The 20,814-nt window shown below is 34.6% G+C and overlaps 1 protein-coding gene across 7 annotated transcripts in view; it reads left to right on the top strand.

Annotated features, from left to right (window-relative positions):
- LOC119605828 (serine-rich adhesin for platelets) overlaps positions 1-20,084 on the top strand; it is a 66,122-nt gene extending 46,038 nt beyond the window's left edge. For 6 of the 7 annotated variants that reach the window (XM_037959150.1, XM_037959149.1, XM_037959146.1 and 3 more), the window contains 7 exons: positions 12,566-14,918; positions 14,986-15,256; positions 15,323-15,575; positions 15,682-15,922; positions 16,083-16,359; positions 16,454-16,843; positions 16,908-20,084. In XM_037959150.1, coding sequence (XP_037815078.1) covers positions 12,566-14,918; positions 14,986-15,256; positions 15,323-15,575; positions 15,682-15,922; positions 16,083-16,359; positions 16,454-16,843; positions 16,908-19,698 — 6,576 coding nt within the window. In that variant the 3' untranslated portion in view covers positions 19,699-20,084. Of the gene's footprint in view, positions 1-458; positions 929-12,565; positions 14,919-14,985; positions 15,257-15,322; positions 15,576-15,681; positions 15,923-16,082; positions 16,360-16,453; positions 16,844-16,907 lie in introns of those variants that run through there. The other variant, XM_037959151.1, reaches the window with a different exon arrangement.
- The last annotated feature ends 730 nt before the right edge of the window (positions 20,085-20,814 follow it).

Below are 20,814 nucleotides of genomic sequence, written 5' to 3'. Positions count from 1 at the left end.
AGTAGAACCAGTAGTAGTAGTTGTGTTTAGTAGTGAGTGCAGAGTGTACTAAAGTGGTAACAACAACAAAAATAAGAAGAAAAAACACGGCATAAAGGAAAGAGGAATTTTTTAACAACAACGGCCACAGAAAAAATTTGAATTTCAAAAGGAATTAGAAGAAAAGAGCAAGAAGCAGCAAAAAAAATTAAAAAAAAAGAAAATTATATTCTAGTCTAAAGCAAATTAAAATAATTAAACAAAGTCTTTGCAGTTAATAATTAATTAATTATTCATTTATGTAAACAAATACATATGCAAATAATATTAATAATAAATATGCAAAATTAATAAAAATAATAAAAAAATGTTATAAATAAATTGAAATTAGCACCTGTGATGATGAAATAAATATAATTATAAATAATATAAATTGCTTATACATATTAATAACAACAACAACAACCACTAACAAGAAATTAAATTAATTTTCAATTAAATCAAAAAACAAAATAACAAACAAATGTGTTGAATGCTTAAAGTAAAACAAAAAAAATTTAAAAGAAAGAGCAAATAATTAAATAAAATTGAAATTAAAATTGTGTGTGTGCGTTTGTATGTTTGATTTTCATTATTCTGCTTCTTCTTCTACAACTAAAACAAAATGGAAGTTATTAAACCTATGGATTTTAGCAGTTTTACTGCTTTTTGTGAGCATTTAAATAAATCAACAACATCTTCGACAACTACAGCAGCAGCATCAGTAGCAACAACAACAAACAGTCAACATTCTGTGGCGGTGGTGACAGCAACAACGCCACCACCACCAGCTCAACCGCCACCACCACCACCACCACCATTATTATTACAGCAACAACAAGCCATACCAATGCCGCCATCATCCTCACCTCAACCAACTTCTCACATTAATGGCACTATTTATTTTGAGGTAAAATTATATTACCCCTCGTGAAAAAAAAAATTAAAAAAAAAATTATCAATGATAATTTTTCTTAAAAATTCTTGTAATATTTTTAACTCAAAATCAATCATTGGGCTTTAGTTTTTATTAATAATTTATGTCCTCATTTTCTTTGTACTTTTTCTTCCTGTCAGTCTGTTTAATTTTCATTTATTATGTTTTTTTTTTTATTTATTGTAAACAGTTTTTTTACTTTTATAACTCATCTCATTTCTTTATATTTATTCTTTACTCATCTCCTTTTTTAAATATAATTTCAATATTTTTTTTTTCGTCTCTCTCTTTTATTATAACTCATACCTACTCTCTTTTTGTAATTATGGGTATCGTACGTACACTCTCTCTTTTTAGTTTGTACCTCATTTACATTTTTTTTGGTACAAAATTGTGTGCAATTGTAGGTTTCTGTTTGTGTGAGTGTGTATTTGCTTGTGTTTACGATTCTTTTAAATTATTTTAAATAATTTCTTTCCTTTATTTTGGTTTCCTCTCGTCCCTAAACAGGGTTGTCAATTTAGTTGGATGTTTTTTAAACGCTAAAATTTTAGAAAATGTATTATTCGATTCGAATTGAAATGTAGAATAGGGGCGATTGAGAGGAGGATGTATGCTAGATCTGATGCAAAGAAATTTCAGACCTTTTGTGCCTTTTGTTCCTTTAAATGAAAATCGTTCGATATTAGAAACTTTTGTGTCCTAAACGTAGTTCCTTGGAAAAAACATCGATGCCAAAATATATAAATATCGCCAATCAAAATTTCACCTGAAATGAAATGTTCCCTTTTCACCATTTCCATTCACTAACTTTTTTGATGTGAAAAAGTTTCCCCTGTAGTGAAATTTTTTGATGAAATTTTGTTAACAATGAACAGCTGTTGCGGACAAAATCAACGATTGTGAATGGATTTTTCACGACATGGTCACTATAGCAATTTTCACATCTATTGACACGCCTATCGCCAATAATTCCAGTGAATGGTAATGAAACTAACAATTTTCACAGTCTTCACCGCAAAGACTATATTCATGTGAATCTGTTTGTGAAGTCTTGTTTAGTTGCTCCAGCAGTCCACTTGGAATACTTATCATCGCTCTCGTTATGGTCACTCCATAAGATCTTTGTGGTTCTATCCCATATTTCTAGTCATTCGCTTTCGACTATTAATCCCGAGTAGCTTGGTTGTACCTAGCCTATAAGCTAGTGTTGCTATTAGGTAAATGTTAGTATATTTCTGTTCTGATCCCCCGACCCGTTTTGTTTACAATTACAATAAAAATATAGACCTACAAAAGTACACAGATTCTGGAACCTAATTAAATAAAAGAAAGTTTTTCCAAAATATTATCTGTTCATTAGAAATATTTAGCGTTAAAAAAACACAAAAAGCTTTAAAATGCTAAATACCAGTCTATTTACCGCAAGAAAAAGGACTTAAACAAAGTGACCTAGAATATAGCTTAAGACCTACCTAATTATCCTAATCTTTTCTCATACATACCTATTTAAACGCTTAAAGTCCCATCTTTAGAAAAATCTCTAAATAGTCAACATTTATAACTTCCTCCATCTTTTCCCAATATCTCCTTTGTTTGTTATTACCACATTTTCTCTTCCTTGTTTGGGTTAATTTCTTTCGTCTTTTATTTTTTTTTGTTATTGACTCTTCTTTTTATATCTCGTGAGAGTTTTTAGGTTTTAAATATCTTTTTACTCATTTCTCATACATGCACATACAATATAAATATTTTGTAATAATATGTGTGCGGGATTTTATATTACAAAAAAAGGACACTGTTAACTTACACCGCAACCCCGTTTTTTTCATACATATGTGTATGATATTGGTACGTATTCTCGCGTATGTGTTTGTGTAGGGTTCTAGATAGATTTTTTTTCTGAATGCTACCTTTTTAATTATAAATCATTGTGTCTTACATTAACCCATTGTAAGGCAGCTAGGGGGATTTTATTTGCACTCTGATTTAGTAATTTTTGATATTAATAGGAAAGGAGTAATGAAGTTTTTCTTCTCCATTCTCATGAAACTGTTAGAACATTCAGCTTAAGATTCGGTTTTTAATAATCAGCTTAAAGCGCCTCTTGTTTAGTTTGTACCTACTTCTTGCCTAACCTTGTTTTATTTCTGTTCTCTTTGAACAGCTCAAACTTTTAGCATTTGTTTAGCTCCGGATTCGAAGATGCATTAATAATATGATGTATCTTTTTAATTTTATGTCTAAAAGCTTAAGTTTAAAGATTAAGTTAACTTCATGTCAATGCTTATCTACAATATTCGATTTCGGTTATATCTGATTCGCTAATTTTTCAACGTTTGTTTATCTCTTGATTCGTAGAATAAAATACTTATTTCATTTTCATTATTGAGGCAACAGTTGGAGTTCTATAAGACAATCGCCCCTACTCCACATTTCGATTACGACACACATTCAATTGCACAACGATCAATAAAGGGTATTCCAACAAATAAGCAGAAACGTATGAAAAAGAAGGTGCAATTCCACTTCGTTTCAATTCTTTAGGATTGTGTGTATTCTGCATAATGATCGAAATGTAGAATATCTAAGTTGTCAAGCGGCGAATTGAAATGCAGAGTAGGTTTAGATATGCTCGTCATCGAATAAGAGTTGATTCTTCTCGACAATTGCGAAGATTTAACGGTCGTTCACCTTTCAGTTCTAGTTCAGTTCTATTTCAGTTCTATTTCAGTTCTATTTCAGTTCTAGTTCAGTTCTAGTTCAGTTCTAGTTCAGTTCTAGCTCAGTTCTAGTTCAGTTCTAGTTCAGTTCTAGTTCAGTTCTAGTTCAGTTCTAGTTCAGTTCTAGTTCAGTTCTAGTTCAGTTCTAGTTCAGTTCTAGTTCAGTTCTAGTTCAGTTCTAGTTCAGTTCTAGTTCAGTTCTAGTTCATTTCTAGTTCAGTTCTAGTTCTAGTTCAGTTCTAGTTCAGTTCTAGTTCAGTTTTAGTTCAGTTTTAGTTCAGTTCTAGTTCAGTTCTAGTTCAGTTCTAGTTCAGTTTTAGTTCAGTTCTAGTTCAGTTCTAGTTCAGTTCTAGTTCAGTTCTAGTTCAGTTCTAGTTCAGTTCTAGTCCAGTTCTAGTTCAGTTCTAGTTCAGTTCTAGTTTAGTTCTAGTTTAATTCTAGTTTAGTTCTAGTTCAGTTCTAGTTAAGTTGTAATTAAGTTCTAGTTCAGTTGTATTTTAGTTCTAATTCATTTTGTAGCACAGTTATAGTTCAGTTGATTTTGCTTTCAAATAGAGTTACAAAATAACCCCCTGATAAAGCTGATCTTGTTAAGATTTTTATTCCTAATAATTTCAACATAAATAGGGATTATTTCCTTTAGCCTCCAAAATGGTTAACTACAAACTATATACTTACATTTTTACATTTCATATTATTGGTGTTTGCCTATTTTATTCTATATTCTTTACGAAATATTTCTATACTTATAAGGAAGACAAAAAGAAGGCGGCAAGCAGGCGGTTTATAAAACTAAAAAACTTCGAAAATTTATTACAACTAAATGTTGCTTATTCTGATATTTTTCTCTTCTCTAACAAATAATGAAGTTTTTGTTTTATTCATGTTTACACTTCGGTCGCTCTCTCTCTCTGTCTCACTCTCCCTAGCAAACAACCCATTACCCACCATCCATACATTTAGTCAGTTAGTCTACCTTCTGCTAAATATACATATTTATATATGTTATGACTGTGACTTCCTCTATTTGGCCTGTTGGTTTCAATTCATTTCGTCGTTTTTATGTTGACGATGGTGGTGTACATTGTGGGGTGTTTGGTTTAGGAGGTTCAATACCTTTTTTAAATTTTCGTAAGTTATTTTATTATTTTCATTTCCATTTTTTGCTGCTGCTGCTACTACTCAAGTAGATTTTAAACCGTGCAATTGGTTTTATGTAATGTAAAGTATGTGCTGCATATAAACATAATATGTACAAAGATAGATATTTGTATATTTTTACTTCCAAGCAGTTTTTATAGGAGACCATGTATCCTTTTTTAGGCTGTTTTTCTTTTTAATATCTAATTACTTGGTTGACATAATTTTTTATAATTTGTGAGCATTTAAAACATAAGAATTAGTTTTAGTTCAGTTCTAGTTCAGTTCTAGTTCAGTTCTAGTTCAGTTCTAGTTCAATTCTAGTTCAGTTCTAGTTCAGTTCTAGTTCAATTCTAGTTCAGTTCTAGTTCAGTTCTAGTTCAGTTCTAGTTCAGTTCTAGTTCAGTTCTAGTTCAGTTCAGTTCTAGTTCAGTTCTAGTTCAGTTCTAGTTCAGTTCTAGTTCAATTCTAGTTCAGTTCTAGTTCAGTTCTAGTTCAATTCTAGTTCAGTTCTAGTTCAGTTCTAGTTCAGTTCTAGTTCAGTTCTAGTTCAGTTCTAGTTCAGTTCTAGTTCAGTTCTAGTTCAGTTCTAGTTCAGTTCTAGTTCAGTTCTAGTTCAGTTCTAGTTCAGTTCTAGTTCAGTTCTAGTTCAGTTCTAGTTCAGTTCTAGTTCAGTTCTAGTTCAGTTCTAGTTCAGTTCTAGTTCAGTTCTAGTTCAGTTCTAGTTCAGTTCTAGTTCAGTTCTAGTTCAGTTCTAGTTCAGTTCTAGTTCAGTTCTATTTCAATTCTAGTTCAGTTCTAGTTCAGTTCTAGTTCAGTTCTAGTTCAGTTCTAGTTCAGTTCTAGTTCAGTTCTAGTTCAGTTCTAGTTCAATTCTAGTTCAGTTCTAGTTCAGTTCTAGTTCAATTCTAGTTCGGTTCTAGTTCAGTTCTAGTTCAGTTCTAGTTCAGTTCTAGTTCAGTTCTAGTTCAGTTCTAGTTCAGTTCTAGTTCAGTTCTAGTTCAGTTCTAGTTCAGTTCTAGTTCAGTTCTAGTTCATTTCTAGTTCAGTTCTAGTTCAGTTCTAGTTCAGTTCTAGTTCAGTTCTATTTCAGTTCTATTTCAGTTCTAGTTCAGTTCTAGTTCAGTTCTAGTTCAGTTCTATTTCAGTTCTATTTCAGTTCTAGTTCAGTTCTAGTTCAGTTCTAGTTCAGTTCTAGTTCAGTTCTAGTTCAGTTCTAGTTCAGTTCTAGTTCAGTTCTAGTTCAGTTCTAGTTCAGTTCTAGTTCAGTTCTAGTTCAGTTCTAGTTCAGTTCTAGTTCAGTTCTAGTTCAGTTCTAGTTCAGTTCTAGTTCAGTTCTAGTTCAGTTCTAGTTCAGTTCTAGTTCAGTTCTAGTTCAGTTCTAGTTCAGTTCTAGTTCAGTTCTAGTTCAGTTCTAGTTCAGTTCTAGTTCAGTTCTAGTTCAGTTCTAGTTCAGTTCTATTTCAGTTCTAGTTCAGTTCTAGTTCAGTTTTAGTTCAGTTCTAGTTATAGTTCAGTTCTAGTTCAGTTCTAGTTATAGTTCAGTTCTAGTTATAGTTCAGTTCTAGTTCAGTTCTAGTTCAGTTCTAGTTCAGTTCTAGTTCAGTTCTAGTTCAGTTCTAGTTCAGTTCTAGTTCAGTTCTAGTTCAGTTCTAGTTCAGTTCTAGTTCAGTTCTAGTTCAGTTCTAATTCAGTTCTAGTTCAGTTCTAGTTCAGTTCTAGTTCAGTTCCAGTTCAGTTCTAGTCCAGTTCTAGTTCAGTTCTAGTTCAGTTCTAGTTCAGTTCTAGTTCAGTTCTAATTCACTTCTTGTTCAGTTCTTGTACAGTTCTAGTTCAGTTCTAATTCGCTTCTTGTTCAGTTCTTGTACAGTTCCACTTCAGTTCTAGTACAGTTCTTTCTTAGTTCCACTTCAGTTATAATTCAGTTGTACTTAATTTCAAGCACAATTCCAACTCAGTTCTAATTCATTTAGTTCACATAAATGAGTAGTAAAATCACAAATTGGATACAGCCACTCCGATCTGCAGGGAAATGTATGTAGTTAGACAAAAAGACCGAGAGGAGCATGATTATTGTCATCGTCGTCATCATCATCATCATCTTTATTCAGTGTTCAAATCGAACTCATTTGAGTATGTGTGTCTTTGTTTTTATACGAGAATTTTAATATATAAAATAATAATAAAAATTCAACGTGTGGCATACAGACGTCGGCGATGACATTCATCGTCGTCCGTCTCCTCTGTTCCTTAATTTTTTTTATTTAAACAAACACACTCAGCTTGAGATAGATTTTGGTGGCTGTGATGTTCATGTTGACGTCTCTGATGACGACGTCGATGATGATGATGATGATGAGTACAATAATGTTTTTGTTTTTGTTGTTGTTGTTTGGTAATAATGTTAATGTAAAAAATTTCGTTTTGAAATTAGGGGTGCAAAAATGGATTTTTACTCTTATTTTTATTATTACATATTTTATTTATTTTTTTTCTTGTGTCTTTTTTGTTGTATTGTTAATTTTTGTTCCTTTTTATATTTGTACAGTAAAACTTGCATATGAAAATGCTTTGTAATGAAAAAAGGGAGAAAGATTTACAAATACAAAGAATTTTTGATTAATTTAATCAGCAGTGAAAAAAATATTTAGTAGAAAATGTTTCGGATACATTTTAAATTGTTGGAAGGTAATTTAGGTATTTTTTTAACTAATCGCCTATCATTGGTTTATTATAGTTTTCCTCTTTCAACAAAAATTCATCAAAAACTTTATATTTCTGTTAATTCTCTAATTTAGTTTGCTTAGCTCTAGATTCAATGGATTTAATCCAATTTGCAGTTTTCTGAAGAATCTAATAGAACAGATATCTTGCAAAGAAAATTAATATGCTACCTTTATTATAAAAATGTATTCTTGCTAAAATATTGCCTCTTTTTTTAATATTCGTATAATAACCTAAAATCTGAGTATGTAATTCTTGTGAAAAAATAAATTTCTTTTGAAATCACCTAAAACAACTTATTTATTACGATTTTAATTAGGTTTCACTAAGAGATATTTTAATGATCTCAGTAACTCAACAAAAAAATCAATAACTTATCACATTAGTTGACAATAATTTATAATTTATTCGTAAATAATTTATTTCTAAACCTAAAACAATGTATATAGAGAACACATGTGTGTAATAAAAGAAATTCTAAATGACCTTTTTTTCACAACGAAACAATATAAGAATTCACATGTATAAATGTCAACCTAACAACAACTACAATTGCACCAACTATTTATTCATTCATTTTATTTATTTTAAATACAAATAGGAAAATGAAAACAACAACTATGTACATATGTACTATAACATACAACCAAAAATATTACAAAAAAAATAACGATTAAAATGGAAAACAAAACGAAAATGAACCTCTAAAAGAGTCAAGTCAGTTTATATTTATACCCTAGAATCAGCATACTGTTTTGCATAGTTCATTGGTTTAATACATGCCAATTGGTTATATTTCAGTTCTAGTTCAGTTTTATTTCAGGTTTAGTTCAGTTCTAGTTCAGTTCTAGTTCAGTTCTAGTTCAGTTCTAGTTCAGTTCTAGTTCAGTTCTAGTTCAGTTGTAGTTCAGTTCTAGTTCAGTTCTAGTTCAGTTCTAGTTCAGTTCTAGTTCAGTTCTAGATCAGTTCTAGTTCAGTTTTAGTTCAGTTCTAGTTCAGTTCTAGTTCAGTTCTAGTTCAGTTCTAGTTCAGTTCTAGTTCAGTTCTAGTTCAGTTCTAGTTCAGTTCTAGTTCAGTTCTAGTTCAGTTCTAGTTCAGTTCTAGTTCAGTTCAAGACAAAGAAATGAAACCAGAAGATTTAAATACACTTAAAGAAGATATAGAAACACAAGATTTAACAAAAGATGAAGATGATGAAGTAGTAATTAAGGATAAAGAAGAAAAGGAAACAGAAATAAAAACTAAAACAGACACTTCTGAAGAAACAGAAGAACAAGAACAAGAAAAGAGTCAAGTCAGTTTATATTTATACCCTAGAATCAGCATACTGTTTTGCATAGTTCATTGGTTTAATACATGCCAATTGGTTATATTTCAGTTCTAGTTCAGTTTTATTTCAGGTTTAGTTCAGTTCTAGTTCAGTTCTAGTTCAGTTCTAGTTCAGTTCTAGTTCAGTTCTAGTTCAGTTCTAGTTCAGTTCTAGTTCAGTTCTAGTTCAGTTGTAGTTCAGTTCTAGTTCAGTTCTAGTTCAGTTCTAGTTCAGTTCTAGATCAGTTCTAGTTCAGTTTAGTTCAGTTCTAGTTCAGTTCTAGTTCAGTTCTAGTTCAGTTCTAGTTCAGTTCTAGTTCAGTTCTAGTTCAGTTCTAGTTCAGTTCTAGTTCAGTTAGTTCAGTTCTAGTTCAGTTCTAGTTCAGTTCTAGTTCAGTTCTAGTTCAGTTCTAGTTCAGTTCTAGTTCAGTTCTAGTTCAGTTCTAGTTCAGTTCTAGTTCAGTTCTAGTTCAGTTCTAGTTCAGTTCTAGTTTAGTTCTAGTTCAGTTCTAGTTCAGTTCTAGTTCAGTTCTAGTTCAGTTCTAGTTCAGTTCTAGTTCAGTTCTAGTTCAGTTCTAGTTCTAGTTCAGTTCTTAGTTCAGTTCTAGTTCAGTTCTAGTTCAGTTCTAGTTCAGATCTAGTTCAGTTCTAGTTCAGTTCTAGTTCAGTTCTAGTTCAGTTCTAGTTCAGTTCTAGTTCAGTTCTAGTTCAGTTCTAGTTCAGTTCTAGTTCAGTTATAGTTCAGTTCTAGTTCAGTTCTAGTTCAGTTCTAGTTCAAATCTATTTCAGTTCTATTTCAGTTATAGTTCAGTTCTAGTTCAGTTCTAGTTCAGTTTCTAGTTCAGTTCTAGTTCAGTTCTAGTTCAGTTCTAGTTCAGTTCTAGTGCAGTTCTAGTGCATTAGTTCAGTTCTAGTTCAGTTCTAGTTCAGTTCTAGTTCAGTTCTAGTTCAGTTCTAGTTCAGTTCTAGTTCAGTTCTAGTTCAGTTCTAGTTCAGTTCTAGTTCAGTTCTAGTGCAGTTCTAGTTCAGTTCTAGTTCAGTTCTAGTTCAGTTCTAGTTCAGTTCTAGTACAGTTCTAGTTCAGTTCTAGTTCAGTTCTAGTTCGGTTCTAGTTCAGTTCTAGTTCAGTTCTAGTTCAGTTCTAGTTCAGTTCTAGTTCAGTTCTAGTTCAGTTCTAGTTCAGTTCTAGTTCAGTTCTAGTTCAGTTCTAGTTCAGTTCTAGTTCAGTTCTAGTTCAGTTCTAGTTCAGTTCTAGTTCAGTTCTAGTTCAGTTCTAGTACAGTTCTAGTTCAGTTCTAGATCAGTTCTAGTTCAGTTTTAGTTCAGTTCTAGTTCAGTTCTAGTTCAGTTCTAGTTCAGTTCTAGTTCAGTTCTAGTTCAGTTCTAGTTCAGTTCTAGTTCTAGTTCAGTTCTAGTTCAGTTCTAGTTCAGTTCTAGTTCAGTTCTAGTTCAGTTCTAGTTCAGTTCTAGTTCAGTTCTAGTTCAGTTCTAGTTCAGTTCTAGTTCAGTTCTAGTTCAGTTCTAGTTCAGTTCTAGTTCAGTTCTAGTTCAGTTCTAGTTCAGTTCTAGTTCAGTTCTAGTTCAGTTCTAGTTCAGTTCTAGTTCAGTTCTAGTTCTAGTTCAGTAGTTCTAGTTCAGTTCTAGTTCAGTTCTAGTTCAGTTCTAGTTCAGTTCTAGTTCAGATCTAGTTCAGTTCTAGTTCAGTTCTAGTTCAGTTCTAGTTCAGTTCTAGTTCAGTTCTAGTTCAGTTCTAGTTCAGTTCTAGTTCAGTTCTAGTTCAGTTATAGTTCAGTTCTAGTTCAGTTCTAGTTCAGTTCTAGTTCAAATCTATTTCAGTTCTATTTCAGTTATAGTTCAGTTCTAGTTCAGTTCTAGTTCAGTTCTAGTTCAGTTCTAGTTCAGTTCTAGTTCAGTTCTAGTGCAGTTCTAGTGCAGTTCTAGTTCAGTTCTAGTTCAGTTCTAGTTCAGTTCTAGTTCAGTTCTAGTTCAGTTCTAGTTCAGTTCTAGTTCAGTTCTAGTTCAGTTCTAGTTCAGTTCTAGTTCAGTTCTAGTGCAGTTCTAGTTCAGTTCTAGTTCAGTTCTAGTTCAGTTCTAGTTCAGTTCTAGTACAGTTCTAGTTCAGTTCTAGTTCAGTTCTAGTTCGGTTCTAGTTCAGTTCTAGTTCAGTTCTAGTTCAGTTCTAGTTCAGTTCTAGTTCAGTTCTAGTTCAGTTCTAGTTCAGTTCTACTTCAGTTCTAGTTCAGTTCTAGTTCAGTTCTAGTTCAGTTCTAGTTCAGTTCTATTTCAGTTCTAGTTCAGTTCTAGGTCAGTTTTAGTTCAGTTTTAGTTTAGTTCTAGTTCAGTTCTAGTTCTAGTTCAGTTCTAGTTCAGTTCTAGTTCAGTTCTAGTTCAGTTCTAGTTCAGTTTTAGTTCAGTTTTAGTTCAGTTCTAGTTCAGTTCTAGTTCAATTCTAGTTCAGTTCCAATTCAGTTCTAATTCAGTTCTACTTCAGTTCTAGTTCAGTTCTAATTCCTATATTATTTTGTAGGGTAATGATATACATAGTCGTTTTGAACCTACTATAAATTTTTGCTTCTACCTCTGTTGCTATGTTTTTAAACTCAAGTAAGACAACAACTAAAAGGGGGTGTTATTTACAAATATTCACAAATATGTATTTGTCCTTTTTGAACTATAAAAAAATTTACAAATGAACAAAAAATAATGGTAAATTTTTCAAACATTTATAATGGTGTAGAAAACCCCTAACTGTAGCTGTTGGTATATAATATTACGATTTTTTTATATTGTATATTTTAGGGGTATTTATAATACGTACTTGAACAATTTTTATACATAAATCCTAATTTTAACCCCACCATACACACATTTTCTTATAGACATAGTATAATATGTGGAGTGAGAGGAACAACGTTACAAAATAAATACAAATAAATGAAAAGTAGTTTATTCTAGAAATATCCTACATTTGCAGATGTACAAGATTTGGAAATTATTAGAAAGCAGAGTTGTAAAATAATGTTTTAAATAAATTGATTTAGGTGTTATTTAAACATATGTATATAGGAAACTTCATTTCCTTTTAGAGAATTTACTCTTTTATAGGACTTAAACAATATTGTGAAATATTAATGGTAATATTAACACCACAAAAACAGAAACACATTTTAACAAGTATAACAAAATTAAATTGTAAGAAAAAAAAAATAAGGGCAAAGGGATGGTAATAGCTTCAAAATATTAGGGAAATTTTTGCAGAACCAGGCTAGTTGGTTATTCTTAATATAAATTAATCTTAGCAATTTTAACTTAATTTTAACACAACTTATGAAATTTATTTAAATTACTTAAACAAATTATCAGCTGTAAATGAATTTCCTAGAAAATTTACTAATAACATAAATAACAATATAATGAATAAGTAAATTAATTGATTTTTTTTATAATAATTGTGTATTTTTAAAACTAACTTGTGGTAAATTCCAACACTTTTACTTTTACACGTTGAAAAATATTAAAATTAAAATTAACAAATGATAATAAACTGCATGCTATTGTTAATATTTTAAAAGAAACACAAACCTAACCTCACATTTTTTTATTTAGAAATCATAACTTCACTTTAACCTATTACATACACATTATTTAGGCACAACTTAGTTTTTTTCCAACATAACTTATGGCCATTTTCCTCCTTTACTTTTATTTCAAACAGAAAATGGAACGTCAGGGTAAAATGGAAATAGCTGCCCGAGAACGAGAAATGCAACGTTTACAGTGTATACCTAAAAAATGGAATCGTCGTGAGGAATATGAGTTTTTACGTGTACTCACCGGTTACGGTATAGATCTTTTGCCACCCTCTGCCTTAACACCCGGCCTTACTACACTCTCTCCCGATTGGACTAAATTTAAACAAATGGCCCATTTGGAGCGAAAAAGTGATGAGACTCTGGGTGATTACTATAAAGTATTTATAGCCATGTGCAAGAGACAGGCCGGCGTTAAGTTGTCTGAAAATGAAAAGGGTCTAGAGGGCATAATTGAAGATATAAGTGAAGATCATGCTAAATTAATATTAGATCGTTTGGAATTGCTTTCGAAATTGCGTGAAATAGCAAAACATCCTCAATTGGAGGAACGTTTAAAATTGTGTACGGTTAATGCCGATACACCCGATTGGTGGGAGCCTGGTAAACATGATAAAGAGCTAATAGCAGCCGTACTCAAACATGGTCTCTATAGATCGAAAACATTTATATTCAATGATCATACCTTCTCATTTGCCGATTCTGAAAAGAGATTTTTACGTGAATTAGAGGCTCAAATGCAACGTTCTATTAAATTGGAAGCCTTAAATGCTGAGAAATTAGCCGCAGCTTCAAAAGCAGCTTCCGTAAAAGATGAAATTATCGATTTGGATGAAGAACTTTTAACCAAGGATAGTTTAATTAAAAAAGAAAATTTCTCACCAGTTAAAACGGAAATTAAAACAGAATCATCCTTAACAAGTGAAATTAAAACAGAAGTTACCAAAAAGGAGCCTGGTGAAGAAGACAAAGAAATGAAACCAGAAGATTTAAATACACTTAAAGAAGATATAGAAACACAAGATTTAACAAAAGATGAAGATGATGAAGTAGTAATTAAGGATAAAGAAGAAAAGGAAACAGAAATAAAAACTAAAACAGACACTTCTGAAGAAACAGAAGAACAAGACAAAGAAAAGTCTGTAGAAGAGGAAGAAGTTGCTAAGAAGGACATGTCCAAAGATGAAACAATGGAGGTGGACAATAGTGAGGAACAAGATACAACTGAAGATTTAAGTAAATCTAAAGAAGAAGATAAATCTTTGCAAGATGTGGATAAATCTGTAGAAGCAACAGAAACTAAAGAGGATAAACTCGATTTAGAAAAGGAAAGTAAAAAATCCGAAAACAAGGAAGAAGAAGATGAGGTATTGTGTTTAGAAAAGGAACAAGATAAAACAGAGGAAAGCAAAAAAGAACAAGATAAGGAATCAGAAAAATCCAATGAAACAGAAGCTAAAGAAGCATCAACAGAAAAAGAAGCTGAAAAATTGGTAAAACCTAAAGATGATGAAGAAATGCTGGACTTAACCACAGCCACTACCGGTTCCAATGATCCCGATGATGAGGAAGTTATGAAGGAAAAAGAAAAGGCAGTCGAAGAAGAATGCAAAAAACAGGCGGCCGAACTGAAAGCCAGATTCCCAGACTTGGAAGTCATACAGCCGGGAGCTGCCAAACAGAAACAAGAAAAACCCAAACTTGAGATAAGTATTAGTTGGTTTAAAGATTTCGCCTTGGAGAGACGTATCTATCATATTGTTTCCTGTATTGAAACAGGCAAATGGCCAGTGGATAAATCCTATTCAGCTTTGGTGGGTTGCAAGGGTATTGAACTTAACATAGGCTTACACGAAGCCATACCACATCTCAGTGTGGCAGTGGAGAAACGTTCTACTACCCCTGATGTTATAACCATTACCACAGATCATGGTGTTACCAAACATTTGTCCACTTCACAAGTGCAACAAGTGGTTTCACCTAATATTACTAATGCCACAACGGCGGCTATAGTTTCCACAAATGTGCCGGTGCCCACAATTAATACCACAAGTACCTCTTCCAAATCGGCGTTGTCTTTGTCAACGTCAACGGTGGCGCCCATAACTACCTCCTCCGCTCCCTCTTCAGTACCAGCCATATCGCCAGCTTCATCTGCTTCCTCAGCAGCTGCTGCGGCCGCCGCTGCTGCTGCTGCAGCCGGTTTGGGTGGCTTAGATGCCAATAGTTTTAATGCTGCCATGGCTGCAGCAGTAGCTGCTGCCGGAGGAAATGCTAGTGCTTTAAGCGCTTTATTACCCGGCATGTCCTTGACATCTTTGCCTGGTTTAAATATACCCAATGCTAGCAGTCCTGTCCCCAGCAATAGCTCGAATACAACAAATACAAATTCGGGTAAAAAACGTAAACGTCACATTGCCATTGATGTGGAAACGGAAAGAGCCAAATTACATGCTCTTCTAAATAGTGCTCAGACTTGTAAGTATAAACGCTTATTGGACAAGAAACTTATTTGATTAAATTGTTATTATTTTCCTATTTTTAGTGGCTCCCAAAGATTGGGAAACCGAAATTGCTAATATGACAGCAGCGGCTGCTGCTGCCTCTACTGGCGTTAGCACTTCTTCAAGACGTCCATCGTCAGCTGCTTCGCCCGCAGCCAATTCTTCTCTAAGCAGTGCTTTGCAACCACCACCAGCCCATCAACATGCTCCTTTGTCCAGACAAAATTCAGGTCAATTTAGTAAACCTGCTGTGCCACCACTTAAAACACCACCACCCTCTTCAATGGGTGGTGCCATGGATTTGTCTTCAAGGTAAATATTTTCTAATTTAAACATAAATTTAAAGATATTAATTAAAAAATTCTTTGTCACTTCCAGCTTACCCAAAATGAATATGGCTGAAATAATGAAATCAGCTTCTTCTTCTTCGGGAGCTATAGATTTAAGTGAGGTACAAGATTTTTCCATGAGTTCGAAAAAGTTATCATCATCCTCGAGTTCGTCGTCATCTGCATTGTCTGCTAATACCTCAAGCATACATGCGGCTTTAAGTTCTGCCTTCCCCTCCATGGCCAGTAAAGGAGGAAAACTTGATGATACCTTAAATAAATTAATGAAGAAAAACAATTGCGTAAGTTAAAATCTAAATTAAAACACGTTTATTTTACTGTTTTTTATAATTTCGTTTCAAAATTTTCGAAATTTAATCAAAATTTTCTTTAATTTCTCCTTAACAGACCATTGAAGAGCCAGTTGTGGGTAAAGAGAAGAAACGCAAGAAGTTGGATGAAATCGTTTTGGGACTATCGGCTGCCAAGGAACAAAAGACTTTCCCAGATCCTTCCTTGCCCTCATCTAAGAAGCCACAAATACCACCAAGTGTTTCGGTAACCCCCGCTAATATACCAACATCCATGTCTTCACAACAACAACAAAATCAAAAACCTTTTACTATCACTGTTACGACAGTGCCCGGAAGTGAGTTTGAGTCTCTGAACTTTATTAATTTCTAAGCACAGACAAAAGAAACGGGGGGAATTTTCAAGAGATTGCTCATAATTGCCCCGTCTTGAGGAATAATTACTAATATTTTTTTTGTTTTTTTCTTCTTCTTCTTAATCTCTTTTCTTACAAACAGAAGGTAAAGGTAGCTCTTCATCTTCGTCGGCTGGACAATCGACTTCAACATCATCGTCGTCCTCGGCTAATACTGGTTTGTCGGCTTTACAAAGTATGGCTGGCATGGGTGGTCTATCGGCCAAGGATAGTCTTAATGCTTTATTAGCTCAAACAATGGCCACAGATCCGCAAACATTCCTTAAGCAACAGCAAAAGATGATGCAATGTTTGCCACCAGCTCAACGTAAACTTTATGAAAGTATGTTGGCTGATATGGAACAGGCTATGAAGTCAAAGTAAGTTTCTAATATTAACAAATCTTAACATTTTCCTTCATTCTTTAAACATGGAATTTAACATTGATTTCTTGTTACTACCTTTCTCCAACAGTAAATATGGTTCTCCTCATGATACAAAGGTAGATAAATGGCTTACTGATGTCAATTCTCCCTTAACAATGGACTATACCGGCGGTGCATCCTCGGCCAATAGTGCCAGCAGTAGTAATACGCCCAGTTCAAACAGTCGTAGATCTAGTCGCCAACAATCTTCGACGCCCACACAACAATCTTTAAGCGCTTCTCAAATGTCTTCATCGAAATCATCCAATTCTTCAGCGCACAGTCAATCGCATCAACATCAGCAACAACAACAGCAATCATCAATGGGAGGACCACCACCTGGTCTAACCGGTGATGAACCAGTGCCGGTAATAAATAAACAAACTGGCAAACGACTGACCGGTAATAAGGCACCTCAACTAAAGAGATTAATGCAATGGTAAGTAATTCTCTATAAACTAAATTAAAATCCCACTATAAATTATTAATTCATTCCTTTGCAGGCTTACGGAAAATCCAAATTATGAGGTGGATCCCAAGTGGTTGGAACAAATGCAAAATCCCATGTCTGCTCCTTCACCAAAACCTATGGAATCATCTTATAGTTCGAGCAGTAAATCTCATACAGGCCGACCATCCTCTACATCCAGCAATGCCTCCTCCGGTAGTCATTCGAATTCTCAACAACAGTCTTCGTCACAGTCTACATCCTCGAACTCCAGTTCCTCGAAGAAATCCTCCCGGCAGTCGGCCATGGATCAGGCTAATGCTGCCATGCAGTTCGGTTCATTAGCGGGTTTAAATCCCAGTCTTTTGGCCGGTCTACCCAATTTGGGTGGCTTCGATCCCAAAAATCCTCTTTCAGCCTTTGATCCTAAGAATCCTCTATTGTCTATGCCGTTTGCCGGTATGCCTGGCATGGGCAATATACCCGGTTTGGGTAATCTAAACAATATGAATCTGTTCGCCAGTTTGGCGGGTATGGGAGGTTTAGGCAATTTAGCTGGCATGGATACACAATCTTTGGCCGCTCTTATGGCAGCAGCTGGACCTGCTTTAAGTGGTTTAGGCGGTGTTACAGGTAGCTCCTCAAACAGCGGTTCGAATAGTAAAAACTCTTCACAATCGAATACATCGTCGAGTAAGAAGAGTAAAAATGATCAACAGGCTCAGCAAAATGCTGCAGCCGCCGCTGCTGCTGCTGCCGCGGCAGCTTTGGGAGCTAGTTCCTCTACAGGTAGTAATAATTCGTCATCGGGATCAAATTCTAAGAATTCTGCTGCTGCAGCAGCTGCCTCAGCTTCCCAATTGGCGGCTGGTTTCCCCTTCTTATTTGCCAATCCCTCACTACTGTATCCACCCATGGGTATGAGTGGTTTAAATCCCTACTCTTTGGGTTCCACCGGCTTGGGTTCGGCCTATGATCAATTGGCCCAACAGTATTTAATGAATGGAGCTTCCTCAGCCGGTTCCACCTCGACAACACAATCCAAGGCTCATCAATCACAGTCCAAATCATCCAACTCCCGTTCATCAGCCTCCTCAGCAGCTGCCTCGTCGGCAGCCCAGGCAGCAAATCTCATGAATGCTATGGCTGCCAGCATGTCTGGTTCCAGTGGTCAAGGTTCTAGTTCCACACAATCGTCCTCATCACGCGGCCGTCAATCGTCAGCCAGCAGAGCAGCTGCCCAAGCTTCCGCAGAAATGGCTCAATTATCTAATCTATTGTTGCCGCCAGCAGATGCTCAAATCTTGGAATCATTCTCAAGAATGGCAAATATGGATTTGGCTCAGGCCACTAGACTCATGAACTCCTTAGGCATGCCACCAATATCTGGTTCATCAACTTCATCTTCAAACACCGTTAGTGAGAAGAGATCTTCTTCGAGTTCATCCGCCTCAAATGCTGCAGCCGTAGCTGCTCAACAGGCTGCCAAGGAACAACAGAAACTTATGGAACAATTGGCTAGAGGTCAGCTGCCTACCGACTTAGCTACACTACAAGCCTTATCACAAGGCAAACTGCCACCCTCTATGACCGGCGCCTCCAGCAGTTCTTCAAGTAATACCTCCTCTTCTAATACATCCAACAGCAAGAGTGCTAAGGCAGCGGCCGCCGCGGCTGCTGCAGCTGCTGCCGCCTTACCACAAATACCCGGCATGCCAGCTGATTTCAGTCAAGCCTTTTTGGCTGAAATGGCAGCTCAAGCTATGGCGGCTGCCGGTAGTTCCTTACCACTTACCGGTCCCGGCTCCCTGGCCAGCTTGACAGGCAGTTTGGCTGGTCTTACTGGAGGCTCCTCAACCACTACCAGCTCTTCATCGTCGTCAGCCTCGAAGAGACAAAGAGATCAAGATGCTTTAGCCAAGGATGCCTTCCAAAAACAAATGGACTATTATACCAAACAATTGGGCTTGGGCTCCGGTATATCCCTAATACCCACTTCGGCATCGGCCACCACACCCTCCTACTCGAGCACCTCGTCTTCACAGGATGATCATCATAAGTCCAAGAGACAGCGTACTGATACGTCAACATCGCTTAAAGATGATCTAAATACAGCAGCAGCTTTGGCGGCTGCAGGTTTTCCATTAAATCTGGGGGGAGGCATGACAAGTATAGAGAAATCCATACGAGGCTCTTCTTCATCATCTTCTAGCCAACAGCCGGAGGCCGATAAGGTAACCTTAACACCTTTGAACTCGGCGGGCATAGCGGCCAACTTACCCTCACAAACGACCATAACTATAGCACCGCCCATAAGTTCGGGAGCCAGTTCAAGCAGTGAACGTTCCGAACGTAGTGAATCTAGAATATCTTTGACCATTACAAATGCGGCAGAGGCAGCCAAGATGCCACCACCCTACGAGGAAGCCGATGAACTGATAATACAACCAATACTCAAAAAACCCTCAGCAACAGCTCAAACGCAATCACAACAACAACAGCAACAACAAAATCCATCCACATCCAACTCACAAATACCACCACCCACCTCGACAGCAAATACTAGCACAGCTAGCGCAGGTTCACACAGCGGTAGCATAGAAGATTTAGCCACTGAATCGGGTAATAATACATCTGCCTCATCGACCAACGAAGAGACACGTAGATCTTCGGGTCGTCTAAAACGTCCACGTTCTGGGGCCGATCATTCCCTCATTAGCGAACAGCCACCAGAGAAAAGACGCGAATTAAGATCCACACGCCACACACGTCAATCGTCATCAGGTAGTGCCGACAATTCCTTAAATCTGTCCACAAGTAGTGAAAACGAAGAAAAACAAGAATGAGTTTTAAGGCGCTTAAGGCGCACATCTATAAATAAATAGTAGGAAATTATTGTTAAAGGACGCCGTCAGAGGAGAAAATGAAAATTAAATTTAAATGGGTGGGGAGAGTAAAACAAAAACCAAGAATGAAAAAAAACAAGCTGCTTTAAAATAATGAACATATAGGGGACTTTAACAGAAAGTTAATTAACAGCTGCTTAAAAGCACGAAAAGAAAATAACAGAGAAAAAAGAGTAGAACTTTTTATTAGTTTTTAGTAAAGAGAAAAACAAAAAAAAAAACATTAATTATAAACTAAAGAGTAAAATATCACAGAAAGACTCTTTATAAAATTATAAATATAAAAACAACTTCAAAAGCAAGTAAAATAAAAAAAAAAAAACAAATATGCAAAAGTGAGTTTAGTTTAGTTGTTAAAATTAAGCTATAAAACAAACAAACCCCCTACCCCCCCCCCCCCCCCCCCCTCTAGTTATTAATACTTATACAGTTTTAAAAATAATTTTATGCTAAAACAAATTAATTGATATAAAAAAAAAAACAAACAAAAAAAATTATTAAATTTTGCAACATAAAAAAATCTATATATTTTTTTTAAATTTAATTTTGTAATATATTATATAAGATATAAATTCTTTTAATATTTTTCTTTTTTTTTTAATTTTAAAATTTTTATTTTATTATAATTTTATTTTAAATAATTTTTACTCATTTTAACAAATCAACACACACACCCACACACACACACACACACTATTTAGAAATTATATTTAAACCCTAACAAATACACAACAATATTAAGAGAAAAGTTTTAATGTTTTATTGTAATAACAAATAGAAACTATTTAAATATAACAACAACGTTGACTTTAAAACAAAACTGCTATAATAGTTTCTTGTAGGGAAAATTGCTATATTAATGCTGCTGTTGAAAATTATTATTTTCATTAGCAATTCTCTTTATAAGCAACTATTATTGCATATTGTTTAATAAAACGTTTGAAAAATAAGAAAAAAATAATTAAATTAATAAAAAAATTATTTCAAGTTTAAAAATTTGCAAATTTAACTAAGTTATGTTATTTACTAATTTGCTGCTGTGACTTTCTTTAACTA

The sequence above is a fragment of the Lucilia sericata genome, unplaced genomic scaffold, assembly GCF_015586225.1.
Source record: "Lucilia sericata isolate MDLA Ls3-8-SP2 unplaced genomic scaffold, ASM1558622v1 Contig000524F_arrow, whole genome shotgun sequence".
Taxonomy (NCBI): Eukaryota; Metazoa; Arthropoda; class Insecta; order Diptera; family Calliphoridae; genus Lucilia; species Lucilia sericata.
The sequence above is the reverse complement of the archived record's forward strand: the minus strand, read 5'-3'. Positions and strand labels throughout refer to the sequence as shown.